The 21,905-nt window shown below is 41.9% G+C and overlaps 1 protein-coding gene and 2 long non-coding RNA genes across 6 annotated transcripts; 1 reads left to right on the top strand and 2 right to left on the bottom strand.

The window, feature by feature from the left end:
- Positions 1–957: 957 nt before the first annotated feature.
- LOC143361467 (G-protein coupled receptor dmsr-1) lies at positions 958–21,090 on the top strand. Its single transcript, XM_076800890.1, has 4 exons — positions 958–1,569; positions 18,962–19,070; positions 19,863–20,047; positions 20,535–21,090. The coding sequence occupies exons 1-4, from the start codon at positions 1,034–1,036 to the stop codon at positions 20,941–20,943; spliced, it is 1,239 nt and encodes a 412-aa protein (XP_076657005.1). The 5' UTR covers positions 958–1,033; the 3' UTR covers positions 20,944–21,090.
- Positions 976–17,635, bottom strand: LOC143361476 (uncharacterized). 4 transcript variants are annotated; one of them, XR_013083463.1, is made up of 3 exons: positions 17,343–17,493; positions 1,410–1,608; positions 976–1,126 (listed from the first exon to the last, which is right to left on the bottom strand). It is a non-coding gene; the product is annotated as an uncharacterized LOC143361476 (long non-coding RNA). The 4 variants fall into 4 exon arrangements; XR_013083461.1 differs by lacking the exons at positions 976–1,126; positions 1,410–1,608 and adding exons at positions 16,208–16,426; positions 17,621–17,635 and having other exon boundaries at positions 17,343–17,474; XR_013083460.1 differs by lacking the exons at positions 976–1,126; positions 1,410–1,608 and adding an exon at positions 16,208–16,426.
- Positions 17,633–20,402, bottom strand: LOC143361478 (uncharacterized). Its single transcript, XR_013083466.1, has 3 exons — positions 20,046–20,402; positions 19,842–19,996; positions 17,633–17,698 (listed from the first exon to the last, which is right to left on the bottom strand). It is a non-coding gene; the product is annotated as an uncharacterized LOC143361478 (long non-coding RNA).
- Positions 21,091–21,905: the final 815 nt, after the last annotated feature.

The following is a 21,905-nucleotide window of genomic DNA, read 5'->3' as shown; positions in this document are numbered from 1 at the left end:
GTAAAGTTCCGCCACCGGGTGATTCGCCGTGACATCGAACAGATTTGTGTCAGGTACACCACCGCCGGGAGTAATAAGGGAAACGACGCGACCCTGAAGACCCGGCCAACACACGCGCGCGTAGGACAACGTCGGGGAAGTACCCGGAGCCAGGATATTGCCGGGCGATTCGATATCGGGACCGCTGATCCCCCGCGGAACAATGCAATTCCTTCGGGAACGGTCGAACGACATGTAAAATGTGACCTAGTCTGCGGGAGAAACGCGAGAGAGACGGAGGAACGTGTCCCGATTGGCTGTTCCTGAAGATTGAGGCGCAATAAGACGAGATTAGGGTAGCGCGTTGATCTGCGTCCTCGGGTAATTCGTGTCCTGAGGACCAGTGGATTCAATTGTTAAGGATTCTTCGGGTCTGGACAGTTGCACGGTGAACAGAACGGTGTCATGACAGTGAAGAGGTTGCTGGGCGAATCAAGAAGAGGATGATTTTTGACGACGTTTGACGATGTTTGAGGATGTTTGAACCGAGCAGAAGAAGATGAAATGTGAATCTCTTCCCTGAAGATCCTTGCACCAGAAGGTCGTTACAGTAGGAGGTCCTTACACTAGGAGGTCCTTACAGTAGGAGGTCCTTACAGTAGGAGGTCCTTACAGTAGGAGGTCCTTACACTGCGAGGTCCTTACAGTAGGAGATCCTTACACTAGGAGGTTCTTACACTAGGAGGTCCTTACACTAGGAGTTCCTTACCGTAGGAGGTCCTTACACTAGAAGGTTCTTACACTAGGAGGTCCTGGTATTAGGAGGTCCTTGCACTTGAACATTGGACACTCCAACAGTGAGGGAACTATTGATCGAACCAAATAGAAGAAGATGAAATGTAATGACCTCATCTCCGAAGGTCCTTGCACTAGAATGTCCTTGGCCTAGAAGGTATTTGAAGGCATCAGACGGCCCTACCTACGAAAGAGAGTCGCCTGACGGAAAATTCCAGGAGATCCAAGTAAGGATGCGTCGGTCAGACCACAGGATGCAATGCTCCGCAACGTGCACCTGAACGTAACCCTGCTGCACCTGAGGTCACTGATCCGCCGCGTGACCATGAACCGCCACGACAATTACACAGACCTGTTGAACACGTTGAACATCACCTACGAGGACCTCGATTATGTAAATAATTACACGTCGGAAGTGCCCCCACGCTGCTACTGCAGCGGGACTGTCAAGAATGTCGCGGATCAGTACAAGAATTATCACGGATACGTGGCCTTGATAGTCTGCGTGTTCGGTACCCTGGCGAACATGCTGAACATCGTGGTGTTGACCAGGAAGAACATGGTCACAGCGCCGATTAACAAGATACTGACCGGTTTGGCGACTGCCGACATGCTAGTGATGCTGGAGTACATACCGTTCGCTATTTATAAGTACATTGTGCTGCCCAAGAGACCTATTTTTCCGTACGGGTGGGCGGTGTTCGTGCTGTTTCACATGCACTTCACGCAGCTGCTGCACACCATCAGCATCGCCATCACACTCACGCTGGCCATCTGGAGGTACATCGCCATCAGGTCAGTGGGACTTCGAATTTAGGGCAACTCGAGAGATTGCTGCAACAATGATCCAGCTGAGCTTAACGTTTCTCGAATATTCAGAAAAACAAGTTGGTTTCTCTATATATGTCGCCAAGATCTGCAGGATAAACGTCGCGGAATTATTCCCACTACCGCTACCATTACCGAGAGGCCTCGGACACATGACGCTGGCGAGACCGGAGTTGTTGACATATATCGAGAATTCACTGTACAAGGGTTAAATATAATTTTTGTTTGACGTATTCAAACAGTTTTCCAGGTAAATAGTTATTCCTTTAAATTGGAACTGCGAGGAAAGAAAGTAAAGGTCACGATTTTCAACTTTTCCACGCGTGTCCGCGAGATACCTCCGAGAGACCGGCCGTAATTTTGTGCTCGGTAAACAATTTTAAATGAAAAAGTTATGGATCACCCTTCCGAAGAGAGCTTATTGTGAGAAAACTTTCCGGGACAAAGTCCCGCGGCTCTCTCGAGGAGAAAATGCTCAAAGAACTTTTCCTTACGTCGGCCGCCCCTTTAATTACGGTTCCGAGGATCGATGTTAACCGGCCGAAAGGTGACGGGACCGCGTGCGCTGCAAAGTAGTCGCCGTTAATAAAACGCCACGTTGAGCATTGATTAACCGTCGCGATTCCGCGTGAAATCTCCTTCAACCCTTTGACTGGACAGAGTGTACCTCTGCTCGGCGAATCAAACGGAAACGAATCTTCTACGGGACACTTTCATTAACCAGAAAATCCTAAGCAATCTTCGGAACGTTTTCGATTTGTCCAGACCAACTTGAAATACCGCAACCGATCGCGATGACGCTTTCTCGATTTATGAAACGCTGTGAAATAACAGGATGTGTAATTCTAGTCAAATTCGTCGTAAGTGGACAAAATTCAAAGTATAATGTTAATTGCAAGGTAGAGTTTATTTTTCTCTGTAACAATTTCAACGAGCCAAATACGAATGTATCTTTCTTTTTTTAATAGTTTCGATAGATGGTCGTAAGTGGACAAAATCCAAAGTGTAATGTCAATTGCAAGGTAGAGTTAATTTTTCTCTGTAACAATTTCAACGAGCCAAATACGAATGTATCTTTCTTTTTTTAATAGTTTCGATAGATCGTCGTAAGTGGACAAAATCGACAGTAGAAAGGTAGAGTTTATTTTTCTCTGTAACAATTTCAACGAGCCAAATACGAATGTATCTTTCTTGTTTTAGTAGTTTCGATAGATCGAAGTGCTTTTTAAGTGTCACTGACTGATGCCCGACACGAATAAAATCCACACCCCCGCTTCGAACCCCTCGATGTCCTTTCACCGGCAATTTAAAAACGGTAACAGACTTCCGGTAAGCAAAGCGTCAAAGCAATTTCACTTAGGTATACAACATTTTCGAACGAATGGAATCACGAGAGCAGCTTCGGTGTCTAACGAAGCGGGTCGACGGCAGAGTGAATATTCGAACGCGGCTGAGCGATGCAATTTAAATTCCTCTTGAGCTTCCGGCGAATTATCCGCGGATAATTCCGCAGCTGGTCGATAATTGGAAAACTTTTCTCCTGGATCTTGTCGATATCTCGCCGACGACTTCTGTCGTTTAGAGACACGTTAAGGTAGAAGCTGATTCCCTTTGACGGTCTTGAGCGCGTGCGCGCCAATTAAAGGTCAGTCCCTTAAATAAAACATGAAATCTTTCGGCTCGGTTCTCGTGGAATTCCTTTAACGACACACTTTGTCCGAGACGCGTTGAAAGGATCGGCGCGATGCAATATCCTCTCGGCGAGCGTGGTGTCCTTTCGTGCTGCGACTTCCTTTGTTCGGTTTTTACGAGCCACTCGCGAAACCTTTTATGCCGGCGATTAGAATTTGTCTGGACCAAGCCCAACTTCTGCGCCATTGTCGAATAAACAATTCACCATTAACGTTGGGTCACGTCTTGTCTGTTTTCCACAGGTTCGAAGCGCAATGGTCATTAGCAATGGTTTGATTAGCAATCAAATTGGCCATTATCAAATAAACAATTTACCATTATCGGTGGATTAGGTAGTTCTGTTTTGCCGAAGCTCGAAACACGATGATCGAATTCTCTTGGTTATTAATAATTATGCAATGGAATACCGTATGTAACAAAATAATGTTACATTGTTTTCAACTCTGCAAAATTACTCGGAAAGGAAGTGCACGTCTATGTAGGTCCTGCGTCCTGCAATTAATACAGAGAACTTTAATGTTGCAATTTTCCAGAATTTTCACTGTAGAATAAACAATTTACCATTAATATTTCAGAAAGAATGAATGGAGATGTCTTCCAGCATTTTAAACAGAAACTGAAATTCTTCGACAGGTCTGTTAATTTGAAATTGGTAACCAAAGAAGCTGAAACTGGAACGTTAAAAATTATTACAGTAATTGCTAGTTCAATCTTGCTGTATGCAGGAAATTCCAATAGCTCGTTTAATATGCGGTTAGTGTGCTCATTGCATGACACAAATCGGTTTAAACAACCGATCACAAAATATAATGTCATCAACCGGTGATTAACATGGCAGTTAGCGTGTTAAATTAGTTTAGTCTGGGCATAGTCCGCTGTGGCACACCCCAGAAATTGTTTCAGGTAAAACAGGGCAGCGTCTTTGTTGTCGCGCGAAAGTTGGTCGTTCCTAGCTAGACCTGTGTACCGGTTACAATTAACGAAACTTTCACAGGCAATTGCTTGCCATGGTTGGTTTGGTTGTTAGCGTGGGCGTAGTTCACGTTGTTACGGGTAGTTCGACCGACAGGAAGAGATTCGAAGGTTCTCTTCGATTCTTGAAGACCCTTTTAACTGTCTTATGCTCCGCGGAGATGCGGAGTAGCAAACTCTGCACTCTACCAAATCTATTAGTCGAACAAACGTAACTCCACAAAATCTCTGGAATATATAGAATCGATAAAATCTGCGTAATCCACAAAATCGATAAAATCCCTGAACCATCGGACTCTCTTGAAAAAGCAGCACCAAAAAGCTCAGTCCATTTGCATACCGAGAGATTCCATCAGGGCCGGCCATTTAAACAAATCCGAACGCGAGGTCGGTCAAAGGAAATTCCGTCTCTCGCAATTCCCCTTCGTGAATCAGAATAGGAATATTTCTCGCGGAAGAATACTATTCCGTCGCACAATTGCCATTGAGATAACGCAAGCAGTTTTATCGAAAAAGGTCTATAGCGAGGGCTGGTAAACGCGTACAACTTCGGAACCAGTGAATTCCTCCCATTAAATCTTCGATTTTTAGCATTTTCTCGTCAAGGTCTACGGGACTATATGAAAGAAAAATTAAAAATTTTTGATCCCAGAAAGTGAAGTTCAGCCTGAATAAGTATTACTACTGTGTCTATGGAAAGAAACATAATCGCCGACGACACAGGAATACAGAAAGTGAATTGTTCATTTTCACCTTCCACAAACTAGCAAAAGAAAGGAATGTGCGCAGAAAATCTTGATTTCGCGCAGAGATCGCCACTCTGATTGCAGCGAGCTGGCCTATTCGCGATCCGAAAGGCAAGAAGGCGTCATGGAGCCCTGGCATTGTCCCGGCCTCGGCACCGTGCCCGTCATCGATGGCGCGCATAATTTATCGAAGATTTCATTATAAACGTGTAGGAACAATCGCACGGATAATTAGAGGTGGCTAAATATTGACCGGACGTTCGATGACAGCATCTAGAAATCGGCGAGTAGCTACATAGCGGGCACATACTTGCCGAATCACCAATAATCACAGCCTCGCCAAATCGCTGAACAATCCCCGAGGGTCGACACACATATTTGCCGAATCGTTAATTAGGGGAGACGAGTGTGCGTGTGTGCGCGCGCGCGATCCTAGTCAATGTGGTTCTACTTATGTTATTTATCCGCGAGCGAAATTCCGGGACAACGGAAGGAGATCATGTTCCCCCATTGGCTGCTTACGGGGGACACGTTATAGGTCAATGTTTCAGATACCAGCACATGTGAAACATAATGATCCTATGGCTGACGTTTATGCTTGCCACTAACAAAGATGCTGATTCCGAGCGACTGACCTAGATCTAACCCTAAACTGTGTATATCACAGGGAACGAGGCAACACGATCACCTTGAGTGTCGCACATGTCTTCGGTAATGGCAGAAAATGTCAGCGAGATTAGGTTTAACCCTCTTGGGAACGGGTGCCGACGTGTTGATGGCGTTAGGCTAGTGCATGTAATTATTTCAGTAACAAAAGAGTGTTAAATATTTTTCTTTCCTTTTTAGTACTCGATTCTTTGACATGTGCTTTGTGTTTTTCGTAAATATTTGTAATATTTTAAACAGGATAATATATTTTCGTCAATCGTTCAGATGCACCGCGAGGGACGCAATATTAATCTCGTGCGACAACAACGGAACACGGTATTAATTAATTCAAACAACGGCGCAAGGTGAATTGTGTTTGTCCATTTGCGGTCTGTTTTCCCACGTAACATTCTTCTCCAAACATTATCGGCGTGGGAAAGTATGTTCTTGTAGGTAGCATTATATGTTTCGTGAATATACAATTCGCGACACGGTACAATAAATAAAATCAAACATTTTACGTCACCGGAAAAACACAAAGTTGATGAAGTGTGGCTCGAGGATCGTCTGGAACTAATTTAAAAAAAAATTGATTTTTCAGAATTCGTGTCGACAGAAACTAGCTTTGTTTGTTTTAGTTAATTGTAAAATCTAAAAAAATGTAAATTTCATAAAATGGAGAGTATTCAGCACACATGGTGCTTTGCGGAAATGACTTCGGGAAAATGGCTGCCTCGTCCTTCTGGTTTAAGCTATCTAGCTCTATTTTTCAGTAAACACTCTTTAAACATCACACAATAAAATGTATATATTGAATTTTTAAAGTACCCTAAATTTCCACATTAAAAAATCGTTGTTTATTGTTTAATCATTCGAAGGCCGGTACTTGGGAAAATGGCTGCCGCGTTCTTCCAGTTTAAGATACTCGGCTAAATTTTTCAGTAAATACTCCTTAAACGTCACATAACAAAATGTACATATTGGATTTTTAAAGCACCCTAATTTTCCGTATTAAAAAAATTGTTAAAATTCCCCTATTTTCATCACTCGTTCGAAGGGGCGTGCATAAAATGTCAAACATAATTTAACGAAGAATATTATCCCAGAATGAGCGATACCATTATTTCCTAATATCATACAAGGATCAAAGGACATCGTAGTCTTCCTTTTAGCTGCTCCCATAAACCGAAAATGGAGGATAAACCGATCAGAATTCAGTGTTCCCGAGCGTTCAGTAACCTGGAAAGCTGGATCCACGCAAGATAACCCGTATTGTTTGCAACTATAATATTCGAAGTTAAATGGAAGGCAATCTTCGATTCCCATAAAACGAGGTCCATCTAATCCGGCTAACCGAACGGAACGGAACGGAACGGAAAAACCTTGAAATTTTTCTAAATTGAAGCGAACCTGCAGCAATTTCCATGGAACAATATTTTGTCTTTCAATTTGCACAATCGAGCAACCGTCGAATAACAACCCCGTGCTCCCCTGAAAACAGGGAACCTGTTCAGTTTCGAGTGAAGCCGCTTCCTTCGGGAGCAAACGAAATAAACGGGGAAGAGGTTTTCTATTGCATTTTCATCGGGGCGCTTCCGGTCTAAAGAGATTCCGTGCTATCGTCCCGGCTGTGACGTCGACGTTGCGTTTGACGACTCCCACGATTTAATAATAATGTTATTAATGACTCTACACAAGTTGATATTCCACATCCTGTGTGGTTACCCCAGATTACTCCGTAGATTTAATGAATGAATTTAATTTCATTACGTTGTAACAGTTGTCGTATTCACGTAAATTATACCTATTATTCTAAAAAAAAAAAACAATTCACAAAGCCATGAATATTAACGGGGAAAAAAAACGAAAGAATGAACTCGACGATTCAAAAAATGTTTAAAAGCAAAAATCGCAGCGAAGAATGTTCGCGTCAATGGATATCAATTAATAAATAACAGATTTAATCGAATCAAATTAAACTCGAACCAACCGAGCTCGTCTCGCGGAATAATTTTAACCTTCAGCAGCGACATTTTATCATTTTAATGTTCGAAATTGCTCGAATAATTACCGATGAAATAAAATTACATTAAATTCGTTTAAAATATCACGAATATTATTATTACAAACTCCGGCATGTCGAATGTAATATAAAATATCAAACCGCGCGAATTTCGAACCGGCCACGTTAGAAAGAAAAAAATAGCGATATTGCTAAATGCATTGCTAAATGCAGAATTTTCAAATAAACCGGAACAACAAATGAATAAAATGATAATGATAACAGAAGAGTACAATGAAAAGACTATCTCTTCGGCTTGGCTATTTTAATCACGAGGGACTTTTCATGAAATTCTCATTTAACAACAACGATTGATAACGGTGCCGTAAACAATATAATATTCTGGTTTCTTGTAATCAAATATTCAATCAGAATGTCTGCGTGACCGACAATTGCGCCGAAAGAAATTAATTCCGTCGTCGAACGGATCGTCTTTTTACTTTCTGATGTACTTTTAACGGGGTTACAATTATTAGTTACTTTGGCGAGTGTAGGCGGACGTGACACAGCGCAGAGTACATTTAAACTGGTCAATTAAACAATTTAACATGATAATCTCGTTTCCCGGGGTTGTTTGCGGATCCATCGATCGTCCGGCGATATGAACGAGAAGGGTTTGTAGATGGAAATGACTCGCGGAAATGAGACCTAGCGTTAGTATAATTGGCAAACTGTGGATCTTTGTGCAAAATACAAATTTACGAGCGTAGAAGTTCAATGGGAATGTGTTTTCGAATTTTCATAATTTTTGTTAATCTTCCTCTTCCTAACTCTATAATCTCTTTCTTTTTTCTTCAGAAAAGTTTCGAATTTGCATTCGTCAACTTTGGCGATAACCTAAGTAATTACGGACCGATGGGCGCCATTTTGTTCGCAATTTTACTCATTGCAGTCGGAGGATTACCTCTCGAACTGTCCCGCAGAAAATGCTCGACGAGATTGTGCGCAATTATGGCAGAATCTCGTTCAGTTACTATCTTTGCAATTATACTGACAGAGAGAGCAGGTTATTTTATTTACCGTTCCGCAAAATGGCGGACGTTTATTCTCTCGGAGACGCGGAAGAGCTTCGGGGCGTCGTTCACCCCGCACCGTTGCATCGCATTTTTGTGCAAACAGTGCTTTCCCCGAATGAGAAAATCGAAAAACGGCAGCGTATTAAAAATTTAACGAACGGTAATTCCTCCTTGAACATTTTTTGCGAATTTATAAATTTTGCAAATTGTCGGTGATCGTGCGAAGAATTTTACGTTTGGTTTTATGAATATATATTTGACGGAGTGCACCGAATTCGAGAATAAACGAACTTAAAATGTCAATTACTTTTGACAGGAGCATCGAATTCGATTTCTGTCGCCGAATTCCCTGCATTTGATGCGCCGTTACAGCGATCGGAAAATCGGCATGCAGTTTCCCACGAAATTTGCCCGTCGCGCTGCATAGCAGGACGCCTATTGGCAGATTAGGCGGCCGACGAGATTGAATGTCGCGCGATATAAAATTAACTGATCCCGCTTAAATCATCGGCGGGTATGGAATATTACGCGAGGCGCTGAATCATTCACGATCATCAGAATCGACGGGAGATCGGTTGATTAGAGCCCAGAGAAATCAAGCAATAAACCTGCGTGACAAAGAATTTTAGTAAACTATTTTTTGAGATTTGCTGAGTCTTTGACTAACTCTTAAATTACTAACTTTGAGATAAAAATTAAATTTTAAGAGCAAACTAACCTAAAGAAAGTTTATAAAATTCGGATCTGTGAGTGGTACAGTTCCATTAAAAAAAAAAAATGCAAGTTCATAATTTTTCCCCTAAAAAGAAGTTCCCTCTTGAGCATACTTTCCAAAATTAAATTTCAAAAATTGATTTCCATCTGGCAACTCGCCGGGACTGGATATCGGATCTGTTAGTTGCGAGATTTTCGAGGTCCACTTTAAAATGCCGCTAGAAGGGAATATGGGGGGATAATTAAAACGCTAGGATTAAATGTGTCCTCGATGGGAAGCTGCAAAATTAACGTGTGCGTTCCGATTCGTTTTTCCTCGCGGCGTGGTTGTGTGGGAAAATTCGTGTAAAGTGGATGTTACACACGTGCGTCCTCGTGCGGAGGTTAATAGAGGAACGTCTGATACGCCATGGGATTACACGATGACGCCGCTGTTTCAGAAGTAGATTACACACATAACAGGAATTCTAATTATAAATTTCGTAGAGGATTCCCAATGCACGAACAATCTGTTGCGTGACGGCAGACTTAATGAGGTGTGCATTCCAAGAAACACAAACAGTTTCATACCTCTCTTCGGATTCGAGCATAGTCGTCTCCGAAATATTTTTTGACTCTGCGATGGCGACAATAGAACTCGGAATCAGAAATAATAGATAACATTGATTAACACCGGACAGATAAAACAGTATTCGAAAAAAAGTAGAAATATTGTCAGAGCTTGTTTTCTACATCGCATCGCACCAATTATAACAATTTGAAATTATTAGTTAGCTCTCTGAATCGATGGAAATATTTGTTTCTTGTTATAATAATGCATTTCAATTATGTATTTCCGCATATTTGCCAAATAATTGTGCGTAGCAAATATTTGTTACGAAATGAAGGTTTCGATATCCGTAAGAATGTTTGCACATCGCGCTAATTGCACTAATTATTTCCCGTACATCCGGAAACAAGGAATTACTTCAACGAATTATGTTCAACGTATTCTACAAAAAGCTATCACCTGCTCCAATTAATTATTCCAGTTCGTACACAACGAATCGGTGTTTTGAAAAATTCTCCCACGTAAAACAGACGAATAAAATGGATGTTGAAATATCTAACATCTAATTTATCCGTTTCGATTAACGTCCCCTGAATACTTTCCACTCGAAATGTAACCGGTTTTATGAAATTGCCGGATCGAAACGATTAATAATTCCGTTTCACAATTACCGAAATCACGACGATATTTCCGCGAGGAATTATGAAATTTTAGTTAGTTGCACGAACGTTACGTTAACTCGCGGAATTATTAAGCAGCATTTTGCCCGCGCATAAATTGCGCTCGCCCGCGAATTTACTACGTATATTTGTTTATTCCCACGTACGGCGATCTTTTAATTCCGATATTACATTATAACAGATTTTTACAAATTATTACTTTTTTGTAAATACGTATTTTACAAAAATTGGAACGCTCCTTTCGAATAATTCGTATTGAATAAATTGCGACTCGAGTTACTGAGTGCACGATCGATGGATCATTTTGATTCGCGGATCTCTAGCTTCCCCTACTACCGTCGCACATGCGTCACGTCACGTGACTAATACTGGCAGGGAGGGGGTAACTCTTTCCCCTCGATTGGATTCCCCTGATCCGGCGACTCCGTTAGGGCTCGTTGGTTCTAGAATTAATTTTTAATTCTCTCTCCCTAATGCCACGTTGATTAAATAAAAGGAGCTACACGGATATAATGAAAATTTTTAGCTCGTCACTAGAAGGTTCCGCGAGCTTTTTAATATTGGCGGGACGCGGTTGCATGCAACTATTCGCTAGAAAGCACTCGACGCCGGAGCTTATTTGAAGTCTGAAAGTATCCTTCCGCTCGGATCATGTGCATATTTCAGCATGAAAAGGATTTCACCGACATAGTTGCTCATCTCGAGTCTACGGCCCTGCAGGAATTTCGGAAGCACCGCAATCTTGTCAGCTGCTTTCGCGTCTCCGTTGGCGGATAGTCAAAAAATTCGCGTAACTGCTTCAGCGAAGTTTCGCCCGAGGATATAAGGATCAAACCGGCGAGATAAGGGTCCTGGACGAGAGGACATCGAGTCGACAATATTTCAATGCGAGATAGCGTCTTTCTGCGACAGACGGACCAAGCTCCGTCGAGAATCATAGCGCAAAAACACCTAATTCCATTAATTCTGCCCGGAGGACCGTCCGGCGACCTCGAAGATGACCAAATAATTCTTCTTTCTAGGACCCTTTGACCCTGAAGAAGATTGTTACCCGGCTGTTAGCGCATTGGGATTAGACGAATTTATGAGAACGCGTTTCACGAATTTAGGAGAAAAATTAATCGACTTACTAAAATTATGGAAAAGGCAAACACATTTTTTCCGTCAATTTTTATTTTGCGTAAAGATCCGATTCCGATTGCATTTGATCTCCATCTCCATCAAAACGGTAAACAGTTTAGTTAATAATTACGCGTGAAATAATTGTAATTCTAATCGGCTGAAAATAATGTAATCGATGTTTTGAAACTCGCTGCTTCGAACAAATAGGGCCAGTTTGTTTTTCGCGAATTTCTCAGGAAAATGCTGTCCCACACAGAACCACCGACTGCAGCGTGATTTTCGAGAACGTGAACCATGAAATTTTGAAAAAGGAACATTATTAAAAATTGATTAAACAAGAGTACAGCAAAATCGGATCAAACGATTTGATCAACAGGCGTTTGCAACGCGCCGCTTGTTTTTAGCCGGGACAAAAATAACAAATTCGAAGTTCAATTAACGTATCAATTAGTTATTAAATTCGAGGCGCAAAGTTCGATGCGAAAATCGACGCAGTTCTTTCCGAACGTGTTGCATTAACGAGATATCGGATCCTTTGACGCAAGCTGCATTTAATAATATTTCTTTTTTCAATTGTTCCGATAAATTGAAATAACGACAACAATGTTGCTTTATGGCTCGAGGTGACGAGTATAATTGGTTCCACGTTCTCCGAACTGGGACACAAACGAAAAAGAAAATTTTCTTCGAGTATTTTCATTATTCGAAAACTCACAATTTTCGCATGAATATGAAGTAGTGGTTTCTCTTTGTTCTCGTAAATTATGAATTCTGCAATAACGAAAGCAATTGCGGACTCTGATATTTTTGCGAAAAGAGAATGTTTTTGATACGACGAAAAAAATTTTGTTTACCTAACGGATACGCGGCAGAAGTGTGGGGATTGAACCACTACACGGACAGACGCGTCCGTTCGCATAGTGCTCGTATGGCAGGGGAACGACGATCGGTCCACTATGCTTCGACTATCGACTTCGAATCGCTCTCGAACGATCGCGGAATTCGTTCGAAAATTCCAGTAGAGAGGGTCGTTCATGTGCGGACATCTGTCTGAATATTTTATCTGTAGAGTATGCAAATTAAAAACTGTCTGCGCCCGTTGCATTGATTTTGCCAAGAATCGAATCTCCGTTGCGATTCAGTTGAATTTTCAAAATATGAATGTTCCTACTTTCAAAATAGTGCAGAGTGAACTTTTTACAGTGTTCCAAATTGCAACTCATTTTTTAAAAAAATTTTCCGTCTACTTGTCAGTTCACGGATTTCTTATAATTGCGAACTACGATCAATCATAATTTCCTCCGGGCCAAGCGGACATGGCTGCTCTTGACCGGAAATATTTCTTACCCGCGCAGTACGTAATTGCAACAAACAATTTCACGGGATAATGCTTGCGAAAATCCACGAGCATAAGCAAACGGAATGATTAATGCGAAACAGCGAGTTCATCCGACGCGCGGTGAAACGGGGAACTCGTTACCGAACAATGTCCAGTTAAATTATTGTTATGCTAAAATTGTTGCGAGCGTGTATGCGTGCCATAATTTCTGGATCCACGAATGGAACAGCTTAATCCTGACCGCTGGGGATCGAAGTTCTCGCAGCTTTTCTCTCGGTAATGATTCGTCAATTTTCCGATTATTTTGCAATTATTTCAACAAGACACACACACACACACTCTCGTTACAACAGTATTCTTTCTCCGGTGAAAGGCGAGCAACGTCACTGAGCCTGTTGTAACAGAAGAACGAATAAAAGCAGCCACGTTACAAAGGGATTTCCATAACAATCGGGAAAGCATTCCGCCGAGACGATTCGAAATTAAAAGAATGAAAGAATAACGTTCGACGTATAATAAAGGGGATCCTCGATGGCGGACCGAATCCTCCCACCCCCGTAAATATCTGCGCTTTTCAAAAGCTCCGGAACACCGGCGAAATAATTCGGCAAACGAAGGGAAACCATCCAAACAGAAACATGAGATTATTGTCATCGGTGAAACGACGTACACAATATGGAACAATTTTCCTGGAAAATCCTCTCAAAAAACTTCCGAATTGTAATACGATATAAATTGTGTTATTCAATATTATCTAAACATCTGTGATTCACAATCGAGGACTAGCAATATCGTTTGGAATTATTATTAAACTCGGAAGAAAATTTTCAAGCTTTTTGTTGAATCAAAAAATTTAACACTTTGACTGCCAAACTGGAAACCTCAAAAATTCCATAAAATCAAAGCAAGTTATATTCCATAAAAACAAAGCAACTTTCTTGCATTTTACAGTTCCTAATCGGTGCAATGAATATTATTAACGTAAAAATTCATTTTAAAGCCTGGACAAATAATTCCGTCATTCACGAATGGGTGACATGGCAGTCAACGTGTTAAACAATCTCGATTATGTCTAAGGAAACCACTTTGAACAATTCCGTTTGGGATTATTACTCGATTTTGAAGGTTCCTGATGGAACAACCAAAAAATCGATTGTGAAATTGAAGAATTCGAGGACTTTTGGCACTGTGACGAATTGATAGTGGAGGAACGAAAAATCCGAGGCAATCCTCTCGATGGAAAATATTGTTACCGGATCGATCCGGCAGGGTCGATTGGACCGATCGGTCGTTTCCAGTAGAATGGGGACGACTTTGATCAGACACGGATAAATCCGATTCCGGATGCTCGTCACGCAGTGAATCGAACATCGGGTAACGAAACTTAATAGTCCAGACTTTCGAAACGATCGTATAATATTCAATGCGCCGACATTTTTAGATCCGAATCGAATATCGGAAAATGTGTCAAGAGGTGACGTTGCACCGTTTTACAGATTTTGTTTCCGTTTGAAACGGTTAACGCGCCGACAGCGTCGCGCGTTGTTAAATATCACTTTGTGCCCGGAATTAAACCGATTGGTACACGGCGCTATACCGGGTCTATAAAAATTCATTTCTGTCGTGATATGTTTGCGTAAAGCAGATTTAATTGGGACTCGCGGAAGCCAAGAGGATTAAACAGTCTCGCTAAGGAAATTACAGTTTGATTTTATGGGATTTTCCGGACGGTGCGCGCCTGCAGACAATGCGCTCGAGATACGAACACCTGAACGCTTCAAAATTTCAGCAAACATTTCTCGCCGAACCCTCCAATGTGCTTGAATTTTTACAGAATTATTTTTCGGAGAGAAATGCAACAACCATTGGTCGCATTTTTGCTCGGTTCTCATTTTCCACACAAACAAAAACAGCATAGCTTCCAGTTGGAACACAATTTTACAATTTTTAATTATATCACCTGACCATCTCGGCGGTTTTTACTTTTAACAACCCCGTGCCCGGGGTGGCGCGCATTTTACTATTTTTAGACGATCAAATTCCCGATACAGTATTTTGTCTATATGAAAGAGATGTGCATGATATTTGTGAGATATTTATGACAAAAGTTTTTTAGTTTTCACGATTTCGGCGGGACGCTTTTACCGTCATATTTGCGACACTTTCCTGGTCAAAACGAGATCTTACACGATACAATTTGGGTAATATTTACTTGTTTAATTCGTTATTAAATAAGTCTTTCATTCTAGGGCCTAAGTTATCTTAATCTGGCGTTGTAAAAAATTGGAAAAAATTCCGAGATACTTATCGAAGTATCTGATTTAATCTATGAGCGTTAATTGACCGAAATGGGAAATAAAAATTAGGAATAAAAATTCGAATGAAAAAATTGAACAATGTTTTACAATGGGATTAGTATTGTCTAGCAGCAAGAAGTCGAAGAACAATATGTCTGTACGCGGTATAAGCAACATTTCAGTGCTGAGTGTTCCCCATATATCGACAGATTGTAGTATTTATTGGGCAAATACTTTACAGGGTCCAATAGCAATCATCAGAAAAAGGCACACGCGCGCTCGCAAAGAGACGCGTATTTCAGCGGCAATCGGTCGCGTCGACCCGGCTCGTAAACTCGGACGATTTAAAACCGAGTATTTCATAAACCGGCGACCACAGGCGTGCAGAAGTTACGTCTTACATTGATTTAGTGGTAAAATGGTCGAGGACGTGTCCACACGCCGAGAGGAAGCGATAACCGCGAATTTATCGTCCGCGCGGTGTCGCGATAAAAGCCTAACGACTCGCGCGATTTCTCTCTGGGAATTTCCTATTCGCGGCCGCTGTCCTTGCCATACTCCGCGAAGGAAGATTTTGCGCATGATTTTGCCCCACAGCATTTCCTGTACAAAGCCACCGGCTTCGCGGCGTTCGAAAAGGGCTAACAAAAGAAAAACAAGGTCCATTGAGTGCGTGTGCATCAAAAATATGCAGCGAGGAATGCGAACGAAATTGCAAAAACATTACCGCCCACCTATCGAATCGGTTCAGAAATTTGACAATTTTTTCATTACCGTGTCAACTGCCTCCCGCTCGCCGACAATGGAAATTTTCATTTTGGCGCTGTTCGGAATTCTCTGCTGGAAAATTGAGAGACCCATTTGGAAATTTTTCATCAGGACTTTGTTATGCTCACCATGGAGAGTGTGAACATGTTTTTCTCCATTCTCCTGGTTTGCGAAATGGTGATGACATAATTGTTTCTGTTAGACCTCTTCCTCGGACGCTGCGAACATTCCAGATTGAGTTTGACCATGTTTGGCAATTTTTATTGAGGAAATGAGATGAGGTATTACAAAAATTTTCGTGGGAACTTCGTTAGGCGAACTTTGAAGAGTACAGAAGTATTTTTTTACTCTTTCTGGTTTGCGAAACAGCGACGCTATAGCAATTTCTACGTGTTTCATGAACCGGGCTTTTTTTCGCAACGTTGTTCCGCAGAACTTTTGCATCTTTTGATTGACTCGTTTGAAATTTGGTGATTATAGTCTCTTATGAATAATCTGAAAAAGCAATCAGAATTTTTTAAAATATTCATGATCGGCAGAGTTATGAATATTTTAATAAAAATGTTCTAGGCACGTCACGATCAGAAATATTCATTCTGAAGAAATTGATGATGTGAATGCTGGTATAATCAAATCCTGGGGAAACTTTTTCAATTTAATTCTTCATTCTCTCCCATAAAAGAGAATCCTAACACACACTGCTGCTTAATAATTTGTAGACAATTGCAACGCGGCAATCCCTGGTGTACGGGGTATATATTATTAACATTGACCGATGTTACTAAATGCTCTCGCGAATATGCAATATTTACAGTGCCCTTGTACGATTAAATATAATAATTTAATTCGTGGCGAATCGGGCGATCAAAAATGACCGAATTATTTGACGGTGCGTCTTTACGCGGGTTTTGCCCGATCCACGGGATTCCGGGGATCGAGGATCGGAGATTAGGGGGATCAAATGCAAATTTCTATGTTTATCGAAGAGGGTCTCGTGTCACGGAGATCGCGGGTAAATCGATGGGGCATTCCGCTCGGGAATTAACCGTTTAATGGGAAAATTCGAGCAAGGGCGCTCTTATTAATCCCTTGTCCGACGGCGTCGAAGAAAACAGCGCGAAATTTCCAGCTCACCATTTTCCGCAGCGGATGTCGACGTAGACAAGGGATGCACCGGTTTAATCTGGCATCCATCGACCCGGACAATTCCCTTTCACCGTCAGAAACGTCCATTTTGATTCAACTTTGCTGCTCGCGCTGCGATTTCTGCGAAATGAAAAACTCGACGGTGTTCTTAGCTGTTTCCACGACGATTCTAAAAAATGAACAACATTGCAATCTTGTAATTTTCGCATAATCGATCAGTTTTTGATAAAAATATTATTCGTCGGCGTAAAAATATTATTTTTCACCAAAATTTGTCTTCTACTGTTTTGCACGCCCATTCGAGATCTAAATTCCTCAGGTCTGTTGCATAAAACGGTTCGAACCTGAATAAAACAAGAACAGAGAATCGTAGATCAGTTTTCAAGCCGTCGTTTTAAAGAGGAAGCTACAAGTTTAGTATTTCGGTCACGAATAATTCTAAATTTGGCAGTGCAGCCACCATTCGAAGTTGAATAAAACGCTGAAAAGATCGTGTTTCAAGTGCAGCTCGGACGCAGAAGCGTTCTCTGTTGTTTCCGCACGGACCCCCAAAAATGACCAATGGTGCAATGTTGTGACATAGCGCTTGGAAACTAGATAGGTCGTTTCACGCCGAAACGATCATTTCATGTCGCCGACGATCCGAATTTTGCGCGAAACTAAACGTGACGAAGTGTGCGTGGAACAGAAGGTATTCCAGTCGCCATTTTGAATCCTGTTTGTCGAATTCGTTGACAAAACACCGACCTCTGAATTTTTGACGACTTTCTGACTCGGCTGAAGGGAAATATCGTGTTCGCGAAAGTCGTGTGAAAATTTTGCGCGGAACTAAACTGGGGGTTGGATAAATTCATTTAATAAACAGCTCCTTTGAAATTAAAATTTGTCGGGAATTCTTCTATAAATAATACTGGAGAATTTACGGGGAAATATGTGAAATGATTTTTCCTCTCCCAATGTAGAAATACCACAGCAGAAATTGATTAATTAATTGTATAAACTCTTGATGTCAAATTGACATTGTTTGGTCATTTTTGTAAAAACGTATGGTAGTAAAAGATTCATTGAGAGATATATCTGAGAAGAGTTGGCGTATTTTAATGCAGAAGTATTGCAGCAGATTAATAAATTTATCCATGATTGAATAAACCCGCGAGAATTTGTTTTCGAAACGAGATTGTATTGCAGTGCTACAATATTGCGGCGAATTATTGAATTTGTTACTGATTAAATGAAAATTCAATTCGAGAAAAAAGAAATCTGAAATATTTAATATAAACATACTTTCCGGAATTTCTCGCTCGAAATGACCCAGAAAATTTTTGAATAAAATAGCAACTATGCGATGGAAAAATCGTTAGACTGCGTCGCCTGGAAATCCGGTAATCAAGGATTGGGATGATGGTTGCTCTTTGGAAAAATAGGGTCAGAGCCAGAGGTGGAAAAATCATTTTTTGGATTACGCGCGACTAGATTGGAAATTTCGTCGTCCAAAAAGTGGAACGCGTCGCTCGAAAAGATTTGTGTCAGAGCTGATCAAAATTCATGGGGAATTTATGGGGAACGACTAGAATGTAAAAATAATGAAACATTTTTTTTTGAAGCAGATTCCCACAAAACAACTCGTGGTGCACGCCCACTCGCTGCAAGGTGGCCCTCTGGAGCAGTTTCCTGGCACCGTTCGTCGCGTGTGCGCCCAGCTACTTCGTGTTTGGCGTAAGTTATGCACAGTGTCAATATATAATACTAATCCCGCGGATAGCAGGGTATAAGGAACTTAGACCGCATTTATTATTCCGAAGTATTAGAAAGTTCCAAACATCCTCGAGGCTTTGTGCATCTGTTAAAAGGATAAACGCTACGTCCGTTGTGTTTAATTCATACTACGCGCGAAAAGTTTGCGGCCAACAACGAAACAAGCCAGAATTCCCTCCTACGCACGCCAGGTGCAAGACTATCTTCCATTATGCATAATTATTGTTAAATGGCAAAAAAAAGAAAATCCTGAAACATGTATCCCCTATTTTGGATCAAAGATCACACACCCAAGTTTACATTAAAATGAACTAACAATAAATAAAAGAAACTGCAAAAAAAAATCAAATTTTTAATATATTGTTTAAACAAAAAACTTTGGTTGAAAGTTTCTTACGCGACTGCATTTCCCAGTGAAAAACACACAATTGAAAAAAAAATTCAAATTTTTTCGACCTCTGGTTTTCGAGATATCTCAAAAAATATGGTTTTGACCCCCAACTTTGAGGGCTGTTTTCACCCCTTCAAAGTGGATGTCTGCCGATAAAAAAAAGACACGTGTCAAATATTTTTCAAAGAACTACAAGCTCCCATAAGTTTCATCAAAATCGGATTTTCGCATCTGAATATGTTCCCTTGTAAGACTTAAGAGAGTCCCTAGAACTATTCTAGAGTCGCTGGAAATAGTTTTTTCCCGATTTTATGGGGATTAGCGTTTCCCAAAGGCGTTACCGTGATCTCTGTGACCGCCAGATAAGGGAGCAGAGGCTGAAGGACAACGGCACCACGGAGATCGCGTACATCGTCGACGCGAATTACTCCAGGCACAAAGACTTCTTCTACCAGCTGAACTTCTGGGTGCTGGGTGTGGTCGTGAAGCTCCTGCCCTGCGTCATTCTCACGGTTATTAGCTGCTGGCTGATAAAAGCTCTCTACAGGTAATCTAGCAGTATCCCATTAATGGGGGAAATTGCTTGCCCGGGAAAACGAAATGCACGGGTCGCGGCGTCGAATCAAGAATCTCAGTCAGTTCACCCTCCTCTGGCACGGGGCTTCCGTTTCCGCTTAGAAAACGCCTAATCTAACCCTCTACCCTAACCCCTGAAACGACTGGGGAGTCTCCCCCATCCGGAAACGAACTCCTGAAGCTCCGTGTTCCTCGGCGATGAACGTTCCCTTTCAATTTGCAGTTACTATTACTCTAACTACGGGGAAAATGATTATTAGTGCTTGAAAAAATTCATGTACATTCTTCGAAAGTTAGTTAATCAACGTACCAAGTTTCATGTTGAAATACTCAAAGCCTTTCTTTCTAAAAATTCCTAATGTACTAAAACGACCCTTTCAAAAAGATTGGCCCAACACGTTCCCCAAAATAAATTGCCAAAACTCTAAACTAAAGATAATGGTTGGACCCTGTTGCAGAGCAAAGGGCAGGAAGCAGGCCCTGAAGAGCTACAACCAGTGCAAGCCGATAGTGACCTTGGGGAACGGTGTACTGCCTCGTAAGCCCAGCAAATCGGACAAGAGGGCAGACAGGACGACCAACATGCTGGTCGCCGTACTCCTCTTGTTCCTGGTCACGGAGATTCCTCAGGGTGTCCTGGGTCTTCTGTCCGGTGTCCTAGGAGACTGTTTCTTCCGGACGTGTTACCACAACTTAGGGGAGCTGATGGACATTCTAGCGCTACTGAACGGGGCCATCAACTTCATTCTATACTGCTCCATGTCCAGGCAGTTTCGCACTACCTTCGGGCAGCTGTTCAAGCCTCGGATCATGAAGAAGTGGCAGCCCGCAACACAGCAGACAGATGTCCAGAGCACCTACGTATGATGCAGGCTGAAGGGTCTGGAGACCACGCGACTGTAGAACCTGTAAGTTCCAGGATGAACTGTAGAGCCTTAGAGAATGAACTGTAGCGTCCTCTAACCCAGACCCTAACTCTTAGGGGTTGCTAAAATCATCGAACACGTGGGCAGCAGTCGCAGCTAGAGAACCTGGAAGTTGAAGAACGATCCGTAGAGTCCTGTAGGATGAAATATATGAACTGTAGGACAGGGATGATCCTAGGGGTTGCTAAAATGTTTAATCTATAGGATGAACTCTAGTACTCCCTAAGAGTTGGGAGTGTTCATAAATTGTAAAATGGACTATAGCATACCCTGGGAGTTGGGAGGGTTTCCCGGTTGGAGGATGAACTGTAGAGTCCTAGAGGATGAAGCATAGCATCCCGTGGGAGTTAGGAGTGTTTCCAAGTTGGAGGATGAACTGTAGAGTCCTAGAGGATGAAGCGTCTCTGAAGAGTTAGTAGCGTTTCTAAGTTGGAGGATGAACTGTAGAGTCCTAGACGATGAACTATGCCAAGAGGTACTGGCGTTTTTAAAAAGTTTCGTCTGCGGAAAACGCGCGGACAACTATTGCGGATCTCGAGGACACCTGCCATCGGTAAACACTTTTTTACGAGCGACACGTTCGAACGGCTGGTTTACCCGCAAACCGCGTCGAAGCTGTTCAAAGAGACAATTCCGAAGAGCAAACAGACCGTTGCGCCGCGCGCTGCGCGTGCAGACGCGAAAGTAGATTGTCTCCTAGGGAAAAATAAACGGTGAAGATCATTGTCACGCCGGGTACCGATGCTCCTAAGAATATCGTAGATTGGTTATTGACGCAAGAGTTAAAATTTTCCGAAGACACGCAAAATTTCCGAGACAAATAGAGACAAAACTCGAGGGAAAATCAGAGAAGAGTTTCTCGGTTTTGAGAAGCGTTATACCGGCTAACCGGAACCGTTTGCG

Source organism: Halictus rubicundus, chromosome 15 (genome assembly GCF_050948215.1).
Source record: "Halictus rubicundus isolate RS-2024b chromosome 15, iyHalRubi1_principal, whole genome shotgun sequence".
NCBI lineage: Eukaryota > Metazoa > Arthropoda > Insecta > Hymenoptera > Halictidae > Halictus > Halictus rubicundus.
The sequence above is the reverse complement of the archived record's forward strand: the minus strand, read 5'-3'. Positions and strand labels throughout refer to the sequence as shown.